The sequence below is a fragment of the Rhamphochromis sp. 'chilingali' genome (assembly GCF_963969265.1).
Source record: "Rhamphochromis sp. 'chilingali' genome assembly, chromosome: 21".
Taxonomy (NCBI): Eukaryota; Metazoa; Chordata; class Actinopteri; order Cichliformes; family Cichlidae; genus Rhamphochromis; species Rhamphochromis sp. 'chilingali'.
In genome coordinates, this window is record NC_137949.1 from 18,042,002 (window position 1) to 18,060,759 (window position 18,758).

Below are 18,758 nucleotides of genomic sequence, written 5' to 3' on the forward strand. Positions count from 1 at the left end.
GCAATAAAAATCCAAACTTTGACTTTTCAGCTGATTCAGTTGTGGTAGCATTGGTTTAATATGAAATCAGATGGATACATTTGAAGCATGATGGGTGTTGGAGCTTATCAGACAGGCCCGTGGGAGCATATCTAACAAAAATAGTTGGGAGTTACATGTTTGGATAACATTCTGCACCAAGACAGGATAAACCTCAGTGTAGCATCTGGTCACACTTTGTCCAATATTAGTTTTTTCCAAGTTTTTTGTAGATACTGGTACTTTCAGGATGTGTCAGTTTCCAAACAGATTTACTTTGATAAACATGCAACATAGGACACATAAATGCTGTAGTGAAATATATGATATCAGCTGTTCGCTTAAGCCTTTCACAGTGCTGGCTGTACTCATAGAAATGTCAGACCAGGAGAAGTGCATCAGTATGACACACATCAAACTGGCTCTTAATGCATTCCAGCCTGCAAAGCAGCGAGCACTCAAAATCATTGCTTACGCACACGCTCGCATGGTCTGCACTCTACTTTATTCATAACTAATGGCTGCCTGTTAACCTACATTAGACGCAGAGAAACAAAACAATTCCCTGGCAGGCCGGAAAATTCATGCTGCAAACTAAAGTGTCTGAATTAAAAAGGATTATCAGAGACTGTCCAACTGCCACTGCCATCAGTTTGTTTCCCATCAGTCCTGGGTTCATGCTTGCGCAGCTGTCGCATGTTTGGCTCGGTCTGCCTGCATGGAGCGGGCTAATGCACCAACTTTGCAGGCAGAAAATTTAAGACCCATGCACTTTATCTCCATCTAAAGATCATTAATTACCCTCCTGTATACAAGCAAACGGATACAGCATGCTTCCTCTGTGTCTTGAGAGCTCAGTAGTACATTGAACAACAGCCAAACTGCAGGTGAAACGCTTTTAAGTGTTGCTAATAAAAAAATGCTGCTTTATGCTGCAGAGGCAAGTCGTTCCCTTTGGCTCCCAGCTGTGAGTTAAATACTCATTTTATTAGTGAGGAAAGAATCCCAAACACAGATCAAATCCACACGCTGAGTAAAGACAGGAAAGAGCAATGACCGCTGACAAGTGTGGCTTCTTCTTTCCACCGCCGCCTGTAGATTCTCAAATATGATAAAACCTGAACAATTAATGGAATTAGAGTGTAATGAGATTATTTTTTATTAATAAATACTACCCTGGAGAATAACCCCAGATCAGATTTCAGTTTCTGAGGAAAAAACTGCGTTGTGAACTGGAAAGGAAAGGTTTTGTGGTACAATTTGGTGCAGTCTGCTTCGCTGGCTCAGCCAGCCTGAGGTTGGAGTGCTGAAGGTGTAGAAGAGCTGCAGCTATAGCGCTTTGTGCAGCTTTGAAATCCTTCTTTCTGCTCAGCCCTGAAGTGTGAACATTACAAGGCTGGCTCAAGTCCATTATCAGTTCGACACATTCAGAAATTGGATTTTCTCTTAGTGATTGAAAGATGCAGAAAGCATGACACGGCCTGTGTCGTGTGATGAGATTGACTGGCTTGTTATTTAAGAGTGAATTTGTGTTTCACCATAAAAAATTTCTGCACTGATGGGGAAAAATGATTCTCCACCGCTCCTCTAAGAAAAATATTGAGTTCTCTCCAAGCTTTTAATAAAAAAGCATACTGCTATATGGTAAACCCTTTACTTTGTCATTTGCTTCATGGTCTAAGACTCAGTTTCTACAAAAGCAGCATGTGGTACATTATTGTTGAAGCTGGATTGTATTGTATTAGCTTACACGTTGTATTAGCTTACACGAAGGCAGAGTACCCACTGTCTTGTAGAACCCACCAGACCCCTGAGATTGTTTCACTCATGAAATCAGAAATCTGATATTGTTACCTAATTCCTATATCATGCTCTACCATCTATTTTAAGTGCCTTGGTGTGTGGGTGGAATGTGGGGCAAAAGGGCAGGAAGTCACAGTGTGAAATAGGAAATCTCATTATCGATGCAGTTTGCTGCTCAATGCTGCAGAGCTCCCAGTGTCCAGTTGCTCAATTCACACTATTAACAGAAGGTGAAAATCCAGGAGTTGAAACTGAACCTCAAGTCTCTGCTGTTGTGCTCTTCCCTTGCCTCCGTGAGTGTGCTTTTTTTAAAAGAATTTAGTTTTAAAATGATTCCTTAAAAGAAATTATAGATTTTATTTCACTGAATCCATAACACAATTATTTCTATCTTGAGATGCGGTTCTGAACACATAATAGAGCGGGACTCGGTGAAAGCAATGACACAGAAAAAGTCAGATACATTATGAAAGGAGCAGCTGGGGTTAGGACGGCTTGCAAAGTGGCTTGCAGAGCCTTTAAAAAAAAAGGGAGAGATACTTCTCTGAGCTGATCTGCCACGTTTGTACTTAACTTGTCTTTTGCCTGTTTAAGCTAATGCTGTGCTCGACTAAAGAAACAAAACATCAGCTTTCATTTAAATTCCAGTAAAATTTAAATGCTTTCCCGTGTAAAGATGCCAATATGCAGCTGCGTCTATTAATAAAATGCAACCTAGCTCCTTTTTGAAAGTTGCAAAGTGCTGTATATTCAGTTGTATAGTATTTGTTAGAGTTGTGCTTGAGAATTTTGTAAAAATTCTGAGTAACCTCAGTGTTTGCTGGCTTGTTGTTAAGTTATTTATAGTCTCGATTAAGGAGAAGAAGCTGGTTGATGAGCACCAGAACAGCAGTGACCCCCTGTTTCCATCCAAGGGGTCTGTGTGAGATGAAGGATTACAAATACCCCAGTATTTGGAAAAAGTAGAAGCCCTCTGCGAGAAGGGTTGAAGTCATTCCTTTCTCAGATGACTGAGGTCTTTTAATATCTGCTGGGCGATTTTCTGGATGTTTTATTAGTCTGTGGAGATCCTCTATGCTGTGGAGTGCTGGGCCAGCAGTCAGAGCAGCACACACCAGCAGACTGATCCTCAGTGCCAGTAATGTTGTGGGTGTGGAGCTTGACTGTGATGGCAGAGTCAGAAAGGAGCATGCTGTGCAAATTACAGACAGTATTGGACAATCCTTCACACCCTTTCCATAAAGTGCTGACCAGTTACTGGAGGATGTTCAGCCAAAACTCATTCCACCACAGAGTGGCAGTCACAGAAAACTAGCAATCACCTCCATAAATTAACTGAGCATTTCCCCAGAGCGTACACATGAAAGGAGTCATGCTGGCAGCATCTGATCAATCACAGTTATGTGTAAGTTCACTGGCAGAAGAGCAGCTGATGTTACAAATGAAGTAAAAAAAACTATATGAAGAGATTAAACACATAATACAGACTGAAAGCGACACAGCTGCTGCAGACAATGAAGAAGAGCTGGGGTGAGAGGAAGAGTGTGCAGTAGTTTGTGTAAATGACCTTTAAATTTGGTAAATATTTTTTACGATTGTTTGAAAGGCACTTCGGTTTTATTTTGAAATCCATGCTTTTATTTTGAAACAGGAAACTGGCACAAAACCGTTAAAGGGCTGTTAGTAACGTTTCTTTTAGGATATGATAAATAGTGTGCCCTAAAGTGAAAAATATGTACGTTTACTTTGCCAATTAGTACCTGGCTGACAGTGGCACAAGGTTTGTTAATGTTTTCTTTAACGGAATAAGTTACATGCAATCAAAATGTCGTTTAATAGAGTTTATGTTGTTAACCTTGACCTTGACCTTTATGTGTAGTTGTAAGTTAGTGAGGTGATATAATGAATTGAGTGATGTAAATTTGATGTATATGCTATATGTGAGCAGGAGAAATTTGTTTCCTTTGATGTTATGGTATTAATATTGCTGGTTTTGTTTTGCTCCTAGCTCTTACGGTGTCTTCACTGAATGTTTCAATAAAAACATTTCCAATAAAACCTCTGTGAAGCATCAGTATAAGAGACCATCATTCAGCCAGGGATGCTACAGTAAGAGCTTCAGCCTCACGAGTTTCACCTGACTGCCAAAGTCTATGATGAAAGAAGAGGGATTCATTGTGATGGTCTAAATGTGACACTCGCTCAAAATGGAAGCATCTCAGATATTAACTGCAGAAGCAGAAGGCTCAGATCAAATAAAAGACATCTGTCAAGCAAGCAAGGATGAGGAACTTCGCAGATCTGATCGCCCAAGAAATCCCACGGAGAAGATGCTTACATTTCAGAGAGAGGAGGCATACAAAAGGGAGAAGCGGCTCATGCACCTTTATGATCAATGGAAGATCCAGGCACGTAAGGCAAGAAATCAGCTAAAGCTAGACATTCCAGAAAGTGAAATCGCAGCTCTCATTGATATCTTAGAGAAATGCATGAATGATATTACGGACATTTATGTACAAATCAGAGATCACCTCACACCATCCAGTGAAACGAGACGTCGTGTTGATGCATGTGAGGCCGTAACAAAGGACATTATTAAAATTGCATATGAAAGAATATCAGGCATAGACGAAGACTATGATAGTGAAGCAGTCAAAGAACGCCTTCGTGAGCTCCTTAACAGAGACTATGCTCATTCCATATATGGATCCACAGTTTCACCTCCAAGTCAACACACTATAGACTCCATTGTCGCAGTAAAAAGAGCAGATGCTGCAGCAGAATTAGCAGCAAAGGAAGCAGAATATGAGTTGTTATTGGCGGAAGGAAAATAAAAGGAAAGGATCCAGCTCTTAGTAGAGCAACAGAAAAGGGATCTTGAAGCTCAAAAACATGAACTAGAAAGACTAAGGGCTGAAAAGGATATAAGAGCAGCACGAGCAAGATTGTCAATTTACAACCAAGATGTAATGCAGGAGGGCAGCTTGTGCTCTGCTAACAGCAAACTAAGGAACCAGGAACATATGCACCCACATCAAGCTGTGTCTCTGGCTCCAGTTCAGCATCTCATAAGATTTCCAGCTTCACCTCCACAGACAGATGTGTCCCACTTAGCTCAAGCAGTACAAGACAGCATAGCCATGAACAGACTTCCAATGCCAGAGCCACCTGTATTCACCGGCGACCCAATCCAGTTCATTGAATGGAAATCTTCATTCATATCCCTCATAGATAAAAGGAACATATGTTCAGCTGACAAACTGCATTACTTGAGAAGATATGTGGGAGGTCCTGCACGAAAGACACTTGATGGTATCTTTTACAGGGAGGATGATGAAGCGTATAAGGATGCATGGGATCGCCTTAATAGCAGGTACGGTCAACCATTCGTCTTGCAGAGAGCTTTCAGAGAAAAACTAGCTAGCTGGCCAAAGATCCACTCAAAGGATGCAGAACAACTCAGAGCATTCGCCGACTTCCTACATGCATGTCAGCAAGCCATGCCTCATATTAAAGGGCTGGACATTCTGAATGACTGTGAAGAGAATCAAAAGCTGGTCCAAAAGTTACCTGATTGGGCAGCTTCAAGGTGGAACCGCAAGGTGACCCAGTTTATGAAGGACAGACAGGAATTTCCAGCCTTTCAGGACTTTGTCAACTTCATGTCATTAGAAGCAGAGATTGCCTGTAACCCAGTAACTTCCCTCCATGCATTACGTTTATCAGACTTACCTGCAGAGAAACATCATCTGAAAGAAAGGAAAAATAAATCTACTGTTCTCCATACATAGACACTTACAGAGAATGAGAAGAATGTACCATCCAAGACAAGCTTAAAGCCCCCTTGTACATTCTGTCATGATAACAAACACCGCCTACATAGTTGTCCAGAGTTTAAAGGAACGCCTCTGGAAGAGAAAAGAAAGTATGTAAGGGAAAACAAACTCTGCTATGGTTGTCTGAAACCAGGCCATAATGTTAAAGACTGCCGCCACAGACACTTATGTGATATCTGTAAGGGACGACACCCAACTTGCCTTCATGACGACAGATATTCCAACATGAATGCTGTGTTAGCCTCTAATCAGAATACAGACGAAGCAGTTACGACATTGTCTCTCAATACAGAGACTGAGCACACATCTACAACTACATCCATGATTTTGCCAGTCTGGGTTTCCTCTTCCAACAACCCAGGAATAGAAAGGCTTGTCTATGCTCTGCTTGACACCCAGAGTGACACTGTGTTTATTGATGAAGATGTTAGTCGTAGCTTGACAACCAAGACCTATCCTGTAAGGCTAAAGCTAACCACCATGATCGGAAAGGACACAGTAACACACAGTGAAAGAGTCTCAGGTCTCAGAGTGCGTGGCTATACCTCCACAAATCACATTGATCTCCCTCCTGCCTATACCAAAGACTGCATACCAGTGAATCGAAGGCACATTCCTACCAGTGAAACGGCGAGGCATTGGAATCATCTCAAAGCAATAGCAGATGATATTCCACCACATTTAGACTGTGAAGTTGGTCTTCTAATAGGTTATAACTGCTCACAGGCACTAGCACCAAGACAGGTCATCCTAGGAAGAGATAATGAACCTTATGCAGTCCGCACAGACCTAGGATGGAGCATCATAGGCTGCTCACCACCTCACCTTGAATCTCCTCCTGTCGCCAACATATGCCATAGAGTAACTGTCAAAGAGCTTCCTCCAGTGACGCCATCCGATGCCATTAAAGTACTTGAGTCTGACTTTAAGGACATCAGCAAGGACAGCAGAACAGTGTCTCAAGATGACATCCTCTTCCTCAATATGCTAAAGGAAAGCATTTACATGAACGCCCATGGTCACTATGAGATGCCTCTCCCTTTTAAAGAGAGACCCTACCTTCCCAACAACAAGCAGTTAGCTATCATCCGGCTCAACCATCTCAAACGAAAGCTGCTGAACAACAAGAACTACAAGACTCACTACGTAACGTTTTTGAATGAGGTAATTAAAAACAATGATGCTGAAGAAGTTCTCTGTGAAGAGAAGGAAGGTGAAACATGGTATATTCCACACCACGGAGTTTATCATTCCAAAAAACCAGAGAAGCTCAGAGTGGTTTTTGATTGCTCGGCTAAGTACAAGGGAACTTGCCTAAATGATCATCTCCTGTCGGGCCCAGATTTGACAAATACTCTAACTGGTGTTCTTATCAGATTTCGACAGAACCATGTTGCTCTGATGTGCGACATCGAAAGGATGTTTCATCAGTTTCATGTGCGCGAAGCGGATAGAGACTACCTACGTTTCCTGTGGTGGAAGGATGGGAACTTCAGTGTGGAGCCACAGGAATTCCGTATGAAAGTTCACCTTTTCGGTGCTGCATCTTCACCGGGATGTGCCAACTATGGGTTGAAACATCTCGCTAAGGAGAACGAGAGCCTGTTTCCTCTGGGCTCCCAATTCATTATGAGGGACTTCTATGTGGATGATGGTGTCACAAGCATAGCAGATGTAGATGAGGCTATTCAGCTTGCAAAAGAAGCCCAAAGGCTCTGTGCTATGGGTGGTCTGCGACTACACAAATTTGTGTGTAACAATGCGAAGGTGCTTGAGAGTATAGCACCACCTGAGCGTGCCACTGAAGTAAAGGCTCTTGATCTTGCCTTTAGTGATTCATCGCTGAAAAGAGCCTTAGGAATCCACTGGCACATTGAGTCAGACAGTTTCAGGTTTCATGCCCGTTTGAAGGACCAACCAGAAACCAGGCGTGGTATACTATCCACTGTTGCCTCTCTTTATGACCCACTTGGGCTTATTGCTCCTTTCCTGCTAACTGGGAAAAGGGTTCTTCAAGAAATGTGTAGGCATGGTACAGGTTGGGATGACCCACTCATCAGTAAACTGCAACCAGTCTGGAGATCCTGGAAGAGTGATCTGGCAAATTTGGATAAAATCACCATACCCCGATGCTATGTACCAGCTGACTTTGGAAAGGTCACAAAGAGAGAGCTACATCACTTCTCTGACGCAAGCACGTATGGTTATGGCCAGTGCTCATGTGAATGACATGTGAATGGAAATGGAACTGTTCATTGTGCTCTGATTATGGCAAAGTCCAGAGTTGCTCCAATCAAAGCTGTGACCATCCCCAGGTTAGAACTGACTGCTGCTGTTGTATCAGTTGCAGCAAGCAATACTCTAAAGGAAGAACTGGGAATTTCAGGGATTGATGAATACTTCTGGACAGACTCCAAGGTTGTACTGGGGTACATTAACAACGAGTCACGTCGCTTCCACACATTTGTATCAAATAGGATTCAGAAAATACATCTCAGTACAACTCCTCAGCAGTGGCGATATGTTTCTACTGACAAGAATCCTGCAGACCTTGCTTCGAGAGGTTCTAGTGCAAGCAAGCTTCTGACATCGAACTGGTTTACTGGACCCAAGTTCTTATGGGAGAAAGAGGTATCACCAGAGGTAGAGGTAATCCCAGAAATCCCAGTTGGGGACCCTGAAGTTAAAAGGGTTCAAGCACTAAATTTGGAGTCTGCAGAACAAGTGACTCTTCCAGACCGCTTGTCAAAGTTTTCTTCATGGTGTAAGGTCAAACAAGCTGTTGCGCGACTTCTTCGCCGAACCAAGAGTGACAAGTCAACAAGTCACAGCACAGTTCAGGAGCGAGAGGATGCACAGCGCATCATTATAAGAGATTTACAGAAACGAGTGTATCGAGATGAGATCCAGCTACTTAGTAATGGCTTACAACTTTCACGGCAGAGTAAACTGTTTCGATTGGATGCCTTTCTTGACAAAGATGGAATCCTCAAGGTGGGAGGAAGACTGAAAAATGCATCTCTCCCTGCCTCTCAGAAACATCCAATGATCATTCCAAAGGACCACCACATAACGAGGATGATAATAGCTCATCATCATGAACAGGTTAAACACCAAGGAAGGGGTATAACCCTCAACGAGATCAGATCAAATGGATACTGGATCCCAGGAATGAACAGAGCTGTTGCATCTTATGTGCATCAGTGTGTCAAATGCAGGAAACTCAGGGGATCAGTGGAAGAGCAACGAATGGCAGACCTGCCATCTGAGCGGGTGGATCCATCTCCACCTTTCACTTATTGCGGAATGGACTGTTTTGGGCCATTTTTTACAAAGCAAGGGCGTAAGGTGAATAAGCGTTATGGTCTGCTTTTCACATGCCTTTGTTGTAGAGCAATTCACATTGAAATGGTGAATGATATGTCAGCAGATGCTTTCATTAATGGCCTCCGATGTTTTGTCTCCATAAGAGGAGCAGTACGACAAATAAGATGTGACCAAGGAAGCAATTTTGTTGGAGCTAAGAATGAAATGTATAATGCGCTGAAACAGATGGATGTCAATCATCTGACTGCATTCTTGGCTGAGAGGCAGTGCGACTTCATTATGAATGCTCCCCATTCAAGCCATGTTGGAGGTGTCTGGGAGAGACAGATCAGAACAGTAAGAAATGTACTTCGGTCCACTCTTTCACTCTCACCTGGAAGATTAGATGATGCCTGTTTGAGGACATTGTTTTACGAAGCAATGTCTATTGTGAACAGCCGTCCACTCACTGTGGATAACCTGAATGATCCAAATGGTCCAGAACCGCTGACTCCTAATCACCTACTCACTGTGAAACCGACTGGAGCCTTACCGCCTCCTGGGACGTTCATCAGAGAAGACATGTATGCTCGTAAAAGATGGCGCCATATCCAGTATCTAGCAGAGCAATTCTGGAACCGCTGGAGAAGAGAGTATCTCTCTAATATTGCCACTAGACAACGTTGGCATATTTCTAGAAGGAATCTGAAAGTTGGTGACATAGTCATCGAAAGGATGGATGATCTGCCACGGAACGAGTGGAGATTAGCCAGAGTTGAAGAAACAGTCGCTGATAAAGATGGGCTTGTGAGGAAAGTTAAGATTCGTCTTGGAGACCAGAAAATGAAAAGGGAGGGTCAATGTTCTGGCAAGCCATCTATAGTTGAACGGCCCATTCAGAAACTGATCTTGCTTTAAGAGGCTGTCTAAGACAATGACTATATCCTTTATTGTATGAAGACTTGTGGACATTACCTGCAGGCTCATGCATGGATAATTCTTTGTTTTCGTTATGTAAAAGGCCTTGTGGTTCAGGTCATTTGTTTTTAAAAATCATTTGTGTTATGGTTCTCCCTTTTGTTAAAACACTCATGATTTGGTGGGAGTGTAAATGACCTTTAAATTTGGTAAATATTTTTTACGATTGTTTGAAAGGCACTTCGGTTTTATTTTGAAATCCATGCTTTTATTTTGAAACAGGAAACTGGCACAAAACCGTTAAAGGGCTGTTAGTAACGTTTCTTTTAGGATATGATAAATAGTGTGCCTTAAAGTGAAAAATATGTACGTTTACTTTGCCAATTAGTACCTGGCTGACAGTGGCACAAGGTTTGTTAATGTTTTCTTTAACGGAATAAGTTACATGCAATCAAAATGTCGTTTAATAGAGTTTATGTTGTTAACCTTGACCTTGACCTTTATGTGTAGTTGTAAGTTAGTGAGGTGATATAATGAATTGAGTGATGTAAATTTGATGTATATGCTATATGTGAGCAGGAGAAATTTGTTTCCTTTGATGTTATGGTATTAATATTGCTGGTTTTGTTTTGCTCCTAGCTCTTACGGTGTCTTCACTGAATGTTTCAATAAAAACATTTCCAATAAAACCTCTGTGAAGCATCAGTATAAGAGACCATCATTCAGCCAGGGATGCTACAGTTTGACATTAAGAGTGCTGAATGAATGAGTGAGCAATTTAAGTGCTTTGGTCAGTGAGACTGGAGAAGAGATGCCAACTGCCTAAGTTAACAGACTTATCAAGATCACAGCCTTATCTTTAAATGACAGGAGAATCTGATGGATTATAAATTGAGGATTTCATTAAACTAATGTCTAAAGGACAGTTTTAGTTTTTATTCTTTTGATTGCAGCCCTGAGAGCAATAAAAGATAAATATCAAATAGACTACACTTTAATTCTGTGTGCAAATTGGGTATAAGATCAGCACCTGGAAATAGGTACTCTGTTTTAGGATGACATGTTAATGCTTAGAGGAGTGGGTGGTAAAATCCATCTGTACTATCCACACACAGAAGTCAGAAAGATCCTCCAGGATATTTAATAATTTTCAATTAAATGTTATAAAGTTCATAGATACGTATCAGCCAGAACCTTCTTCAAGGACAAGATTTACAACTATACAAACAGAGCAGTTATAGAGTACTGAGATAGATACTGCACATATCTTGAATAAGACATTGTCATGGCAACAATAGATGCAAACTGAGCAATGTAGCTAAAACGATGGTATTACACTAAGTGGTTTTAACATCTTTCCATCTGAAAATGTGATTTTCTGTCCACTATGCAGTATCAGGGTCTTTATCCTGTTATTTTGCTCCTTTATTCTTTTTTTAACAGGGTAGGTTCAGTGATCCAGTGAATGGTGTTTATTTTCAGTGACACCAAAACAAATTCCTGTCGGAGTGTTGCTGTTGGCAGAAGAAGCAAATGTGATGGTGCTATCACAGCACCACACTGGGCCCGATGCTCATGCCCTCTGCCAGAGCATCTGTGCCGAGCTTGGCCACTGGATCGGGATTTGGCAGGCAACGCTCGAGGCAGCAGGCCGTGTGTTTCTTAAGGCCGGAGTCTCCCCTGGGGTGACAGAGAGGGGACAGAACAGGGAACAGGTTTCTTTGCTCCAGCGCCAGCAGCACGGCTGTGTGTGAGCACGAGTGTCGATGTGTGCACTCACTTGCGGGAGATGGCGAAGTGGTGGGAACGCCTTCGAGTTCAATGCAGAGTGAAAAAGGCAGCAGCTGCTGAGTGAAACGCCAGCACTGTGCATTGTTGTCATATATTGTTCTTTGGAACAGTGAAGCTGTTCAGGCTGAGTCGGATACTCCTCACGGCCTCACCAACTTTTACAGCCTTCAAGCAAACTAATGGAAGCTTCCTGGAGTTATGTTATTGGTAAAACCACTGTATTAATATTAATTATCAATTAACATTATTAAGTCCGGTGCAATTGTCGATTTTCTTTATGTCTTTACAACATATGACATTCAGAAATTATAAAAATGACGTCTATCGTTTTTCCTTGTTAGCATCAATGACCAGTAACTTTTCACTTGGAAGCTTCCCTCTGAAAGGGCAATTATCAGATCATGATTTACAATATGTTACAGTGCTTCACTGTTAAAGGCTTCCTGAGAGTCTGTGCACTGCACAGAAACAGAGCTATTAACCTTTTTAGTCCTGGCTTCATACTCAACTGAATGAAATTATGCACTTAACATTCAAGGCTGAGCTGACGACAGTTTCTCCTGCCCATACGTCACAGTGTTATAGCACAGAGCGGTAATGGGATTGCATAATGTAAAAATGGCCCAATTAACACTAAAGTGGACAAAGTGAATGGTAACGTTTACGTCTGCATTTAGATTTACTGCTTGACATCTTAAGTGCTGCATTTTTGTTGGCTTTGTAGTAATAGGTTTGCAGTTTCAGGCCTAAGAAGATGCCCGCTCCAGTCTTTCTTTTCTGTCTTTTTGTTTAGTTTTGTTCTGCGATGGGGGGAAAACATGGATGAGCAGAACATCAGACATATGTAGGCGGTACCACAGATGTCTCGTACCAGGCTACATGGAGTTTGCTCAGGCAGAGATGGGAATTATGCGAAAATAAATACAATACATTTTCTTAGGAACAACACAATGTTGTCATATAGTATCTAACGTATAGAGCAAAAGTCATTAACCACCCCTCATTTTTATCATTTCTTTGATTGAATCTCTGAAAACTATCAAAGATAACAGCTTGACAGACAGAAAATATTATTATTTCAAAAGCACGGTGATTCCAAAAGAAGTATTAGTCAAAAGCTTGGCATATGTTTGTAGAGTGTGCAGGGTGACTTTAAATTTTTAATGAAACTGGACAAGTGGAGGAAAAAAGAAGTGGCAGACAAACAAAAAAACTATCTGCAGCAGGTGAACGGTATCTAAAAGTCATGTCCTTAAGAAACAGAAAATAAAAACCACAGGACTCAAAAGGGATGCTGTCAACAAGAAGCCATTCTTAAGGTAGGGAAAGGGGGGGAACGGTCGATTAATGCCAAATTATAACAGAACAGTTTTTGCCTTATATACTGTATTTCCACATGTGTTAGCACATTTTAATACATATTGCACCTATTTCCCGTTTTTATCCCAAAATATAAAGAAATGGGGGTTGTCCAAGTATTTGCATAGTACTGTATATAGATGGGTATATTTGGTACACTTTTTTCAGATTCGATGCAATCCAATGCAACAGCTGTGCAATAGATTCTACATTTGCAAAGCTTATACATTTTCACTCCACTGCTTAGTGAAAGGGCCAAAAATGTGACCACTGTTACTCAGCGAAGAAAGTCAAACAAACGTCAGAGGGTTGTTTGACCAGTCGTGTGATATCAGTGGTTGACTTTAGTTCCATTAAGTAGATTTGACCCCAATGCTGCAAAATAGGACAAAAAAGCCAAATGTGCAGTCTGTGCAGCAGGTATCATTCAGCTGTCAGTGCCTACTCAAATCAACATCTAGACACCTATAGCATAGCTCAGACAGATGCTGTTGTTGGCTTGGGACCAATGGGAACAGGGTAGAATACAAAACAGGAGTACAAGAATGCTGCATATTGTCTGTGTGTGAGGCAGCTCGCACACAATGCGAGCCTTCATTTGGTTTGCTTCCATTGTGCCTGGGATTTCTTGGGTCCTGTCTCAGCTGAAGAACAGAAAAGTCTTCATTCAGCCTGCTAGGGCTTCTTCAGACCTGCCATTGTCGTGGCATCTCGTCTCTCTGTCGCAGTGTTTTCCTTTCCCTCGAGGATGATTGATACCTCTCCGCTGCAGAGACACGACTTTATAATTGTCGCTCAGCAGACTGTGCGGTTTGGAAGCTTCTGACTGATACCGGTGCCGCCTCACCTCTTCGTTTCCTGTTCTCAAAATAGGAAAGTCAGAGAGGATTGAGATTACTTACAAGGTCAATGAGGCTGTCTTGCTAAACGATACTGAATATGGTTGATGGTTTAATAATGCAGTCGCCTTGGACTTTCACTCAGACATTTCTCTCTTCCGTGCCTCCCATGGCTGTTTTAACCAACAAAACTTGGTGAATAGCTACTTTTACTCCTGAATGCACCCGAATAATTTAGGAGTGATGTCATTCGAAGTAGCAGCACTGTGAACACACTGTTTAATTTTGCCGTAAAAAGGAGAGCCAGATGATAAATGGTTGACCTCCAGACTGAGCCTGCTCTGAATGATTTAGTCAAAGCAGCCAAAGTGCCTCGAAAGAATGGCTCCTTTAGGGGGAAAAAACACAGACACACACACACAAAACTTTTCTTCTTCTTACGTTTTCTGAGGAAGTGCCTGAAAAAAGTCGTGACAGGCTTGTTAAAGCAGCCCCCCCTCCTCAACACACACCACCCTAACAATGCTACCCCGCCACTGTTCTCCTTCACTGTTGCTCTTCTGCTCTACTGGTTGATGACGACTAAGAGGATTTAGCTCAGCCTGCTGCAAAACCCTTGGTTCCCTTCAAGTTAGACTAAGAAGTGTAGGAAAATGTTCGTGTGAACTTCACTTTCAGTTAGATGGGATTTTCTTTTGTCGTTATTCTGAACGGAGATCACTTTTAGGTGCTCACGGGCCACTTCTGGTCACATGTTTGATTGCAACCTCGAAATTAATTAAAAAGCCAAAGTTCCTAAATGTGAATATTTGGTTGACACTTGGATCAAATAGAAGAGTAAGGGGCTCATAATACCCGCTATCCGGCTTACATCAAAATAATATCACATTAGCTGTTATAAGCCGCCGTGTCTGCCGGTCGTGCACGTCTCGATTTCAGACAAATTTTACACATCAGCACTGGAAGTGAAAACCCAAAGCAAAGACATACTTTTGCATCACCTCCCTCTGCATAATCTGTGAATCCCCGAGTTTCTGTACTGATATGTCATTAAATCTGTGGTAAAAATCAACACGATCATACACTTGTGTCTTATGTACACTGTATATAATGGCAGCTAATCCCCCACTCTAGAAAGCGACAGCTCTAAGAAGACTTATTAATATTTGCAGGAGTGCCTATTATGCAGGAGATGTCCATTAAAGTCACAGTTAAAGAGTTCTAAAAGAAAAATGTCAACAGAAGTTTAAATGAAAGTCTTTCTGGCAACATGGCCTAAAGGCAGTTTTTTTTTTCTTCTTCTCTTCTACTAAATGTGTCAATGCTACAACCCACAAACGTTTCTACAGAGTCTCAGGAGGTAGAGTGGGTCGGTGGCTCGATCACGCCGGCAGCATCTTTGGGCAAAATACAGAGGATCCTTTCTGTTTCGAAAATGGGAAATTTTTGAAACGTGTTCAAACAAACATGGAAAAACAGTGTGACATTATTTTTCTGTGTTCATAAACCTATTAGTTTTGGCACGATCCCCAACACCACTGGGTCCAATGTAGCCCCAAACAATGACAGAGCTTCGACCAGACATTCACGGTCTCTCCTGACCTCCTCCACACACATATTGATAACAATTAATAGGTCAGGAGAGTTAAAATTTGGATTCAAAAGACCTGTTTCCATCATTGGAGTCCACTTCTTGTGTAATCTGGCATACGTCAGCCATAAAAATAGCTACTTGAAAGCCACTGAGACAATTTCTGATGAGGCTTTATTGAACACTAGCTGGATCAACTGAAGGGCGGGATGAATCTTGCACGTCTTGTGTTAAGTCTTTACTGGATTTTTTCCTATTCCTTTAATGACATGAATATTAGATACTGTTCATTTGCTGGAGATAGCTCTTTGGGAATCATCTTAGTGCAAAAATCTTATTTTTATGCCTGTCAAACTGTGTTATGTGTTGCATTTTTTTTAATAGTTAGGTGCAGTTTTTATGCTTGAATGAGTCACAGGTTATACGACTGATCTGAAAATAAGATAAAAAGCAGCCGGTGTTCAAAGAAAAACTTTGATAGACCATCAGAAAGCCTGGGGAACTATAAATTACAAGAAAATCTGACTCCATGGATGGAAACCTGAAGAAGTAAAGGGTGGCTCGAGACCTTTGCGCAGTTCTGTACGTGTTCTGTGCAATTGTTGGCCGTCATCTCTTTTCCTGAGCGTGTTTAGTAAACTCACCATCTGGGTTGTTGTGAATGACTCATGTGTTTGTGCTTATTAAAAACACCCCAGCAGTACTAAACTAAACATGTTTTCCTGCCTTCATCTCTTTCTGCGTGTCTGTGTTTAGATTGTGCAGTCTGACCCTGAAGAAGCTGGTCGTCATGAGGGAACTTGATAAAGAGCTGATTTCTGTGGTCATAGCAGTAAAAATCCAGGTACGCTCTACATACAGTTATAAACACAACACAACAGAATGTGGTTTGTGTGTCCTGGTTGAGGTAGTCATGTTGATTGATCTCATTTTGGTCATTTAAAGAAATGTTTTGTTTTAAATGGTAGTACGCATCATTTTAGGTCCTTCATATGCACACTCTATAAAGTGTTGCAAAGTAAGTAGCAGCTTTCAGAGAGAGTGCATACTTTCAGCATATAGTGCTCATTAAATGAAACACCAAAGGGTTAGTATTTTTTAAATTATTTAAATATTCATGTGTGTTTTTGCAGGGCTCCAAACGGATTTTAAGGTCCCATGAGATTGTGCTGCCACCCAGTGGGTCTGTGGAGACTGATCTGGCTCTCACCTTCTCGCTGCAGGTAAAGGAGAAAAAAAAAATCATCACCTTAAAAAAAACAACAATGAGAAAACTCAAACATATGTTCCCAAATAAACCATATGGGAACAGGTCTTAACTCTGCATTTGTTCTTCTTCTCCGAGGTAACATCTGACATTGTTAACTATGCGTGGGATGAGGTTTATTGCCATAGTTGCCATGGTAACACAGTTCCATTATAGATCATTTTGAGTATTGTAAGAAATGAAGAAATGTATTTTCCGCAGTGCTGAAAGCATGTATTAGTCTTTGAGCGTGCACAGATATTAAGCCTGGCAACAACAACGTCGTTGCCCACCTCTCAATTTTAAATACACTTAGTCATTGAGGGCTAGCAGGAGGGACTATGCGCTTACCTGCTGCTCCTTGGCAGGTAGCTCCATGCCCTCCTGGGTTTTAATTGCACCTTAGAACACATATGCATCAACACTACAATGAGCGGGTGGAGGGAGGTTTGGAGTCTTCTCCCACCCCCATTCTCTGCGGCCTGCTGGAGCGGGAGGGCTAGTAGGAGGAGTTGGCCGTCCGACTGCGGTCTGGGGTGTGGGGCCTCCCTGCTGCTGCGGAGTCGGGGTGGTCTGCCTCTCCCCACCGCAGGGAAAAGGGTAACACCACCTGGGTCTGGGTGCAATTCCCCCCTCCAGGGGCAAGGGTACCTAGACCCGGTTTGTAGAGTACGCTTGGGGAGTGTGATTGTGTGTACAGCGTCTCTTTATGTCTGTCTCCACGTTGGTTGAGTGTGGAGTGAGTGCATATGAGAGCATGAGGGTGGGAATGGATGTTTGTGTCTGTGTGTGCCTGTATGTCTGTGTCTATATGTCAGGTTGGGTATCAGACGCCACCTCTCTGGGGACACCTCAGGCCCTCCAAGGTTTGGAGGCCTATCTCCACCCACCACCACTTCCCCTGCCGGTGGCGGACTCCCTCAGGTGTCGGTGTGTTGGTGGTTCTTTGTGTCTGGGGGTGGGCGTCCGGGTACACACCGGCTCACTCCTTGGCGGCCGCTTGTCGGGGCCTGGGGCCTGGGGCTCGCTCGGGCCCCTTTGGAGGTGGGGTGCCCCCGGCCTCTCGGCCTGGGGCTCGGTCACTCAGGCACAGCTGGGGGCCGGCGGAGCTCACGGGCGCGTCACTGCAACTCCCCCTGACTTCTGCTCCGCGGCTGCTGGGCGAGCCCTCATCTGGGACTCTCCTCAGCTCTTACTGGAACAGTGGCGCGGCTGCCCCTCTGTTGGTCTTCCATGGTCTCTTGTGTTCTGGGGGCCTCTGGATGTCTGGAGTTTTGATCTCCTCCATACCCGCTTCACACCCTGGAGGACGGGGCTGTGGCCCCCCCACACTCCCTAGCAGATCATTACATGGAGAAACCTTTGGAATGCAAGCATGCTGATCCACACAGGTATGCACACATGGGTATTCACAGACGCGGACTAAAGCTTTCTTGGCTGCTGCCTCAAAGCACACTGTGCGCTGTCTATCTTGCGTGCTGCACAATATCGTTTATTATTTAGTAAATATTGATATCTATGACTAGCTAGTTTATTGTGATGGTGCTTTGTTTTCTCTATTATTATGTTACTCTTTGTTGTTTGCTGTCTCCTCTGTTTGTTTTTTTTTGTTTGTTTGTTTTTTTTTCTCCATACAGGTGACCCAGGAGTTCTTTTTTTTTTTCTCTCTCTCTTCCCCCCCCCTTCTCACCGTCTCTTCTCCCCTTTGGTTTTCTTTCTTTCTCTCCCCCTCTTTCTCTCATTCATTCCCCCTGTCCTATTTATTAAAAAAAAAAAAAAAAAAAAAAAAAAAAAAAAATGACAAAGGATGAACTGAAGGTCTGCCATCACGTAATGTCGCATACTGCTGTTTCTGATGTCATTTAAAAAAAAAAAAAAAAAAAAAAAAAAAAAAAAAGCCTGGCAACAACAAAATCTGCATCAATTTGTGCACGCACACGCGTTCACTACAAGCTGGAGGCTGAGGCAAACTTTAATGGCGTGTCTCTGGACTATTTTCAGTCAGCTCGGTTTCAAAAACAAACCCACAGGGTGATGAAGAGGCAGATTAG

The 18,758-nt window shown here is 42.5% G+C and overlaps 1 protein-coding gene across 4 annotated transcripts in view; it reads left to right on the forward strand.

Annotated features, from left to right (window-relative positions):
* Nucleotides 1–18,758, forward strand: part of pacs2 (phosphofurin acidic cluster sorting protein 2) — a 69,995-nt gene that overhangs the window by 30,005 nt on the left and 21,232 nt on the right. For 3 of the 4 annotated variants that reach the window (XM_080871725.1, XM_080871727.1, XM_080871726.1), the window contains exons 2-3: nt 16,218–16,305; nt 16,595–16,684. In XM_080871725.1, coding sequence (XP_080727851.1) covers nt 16,218–16,305; nt 16,595–16,684 — 178 coding nt within the window. The other variant, XM_080871728.1, reaches the window with a different exon arrangement.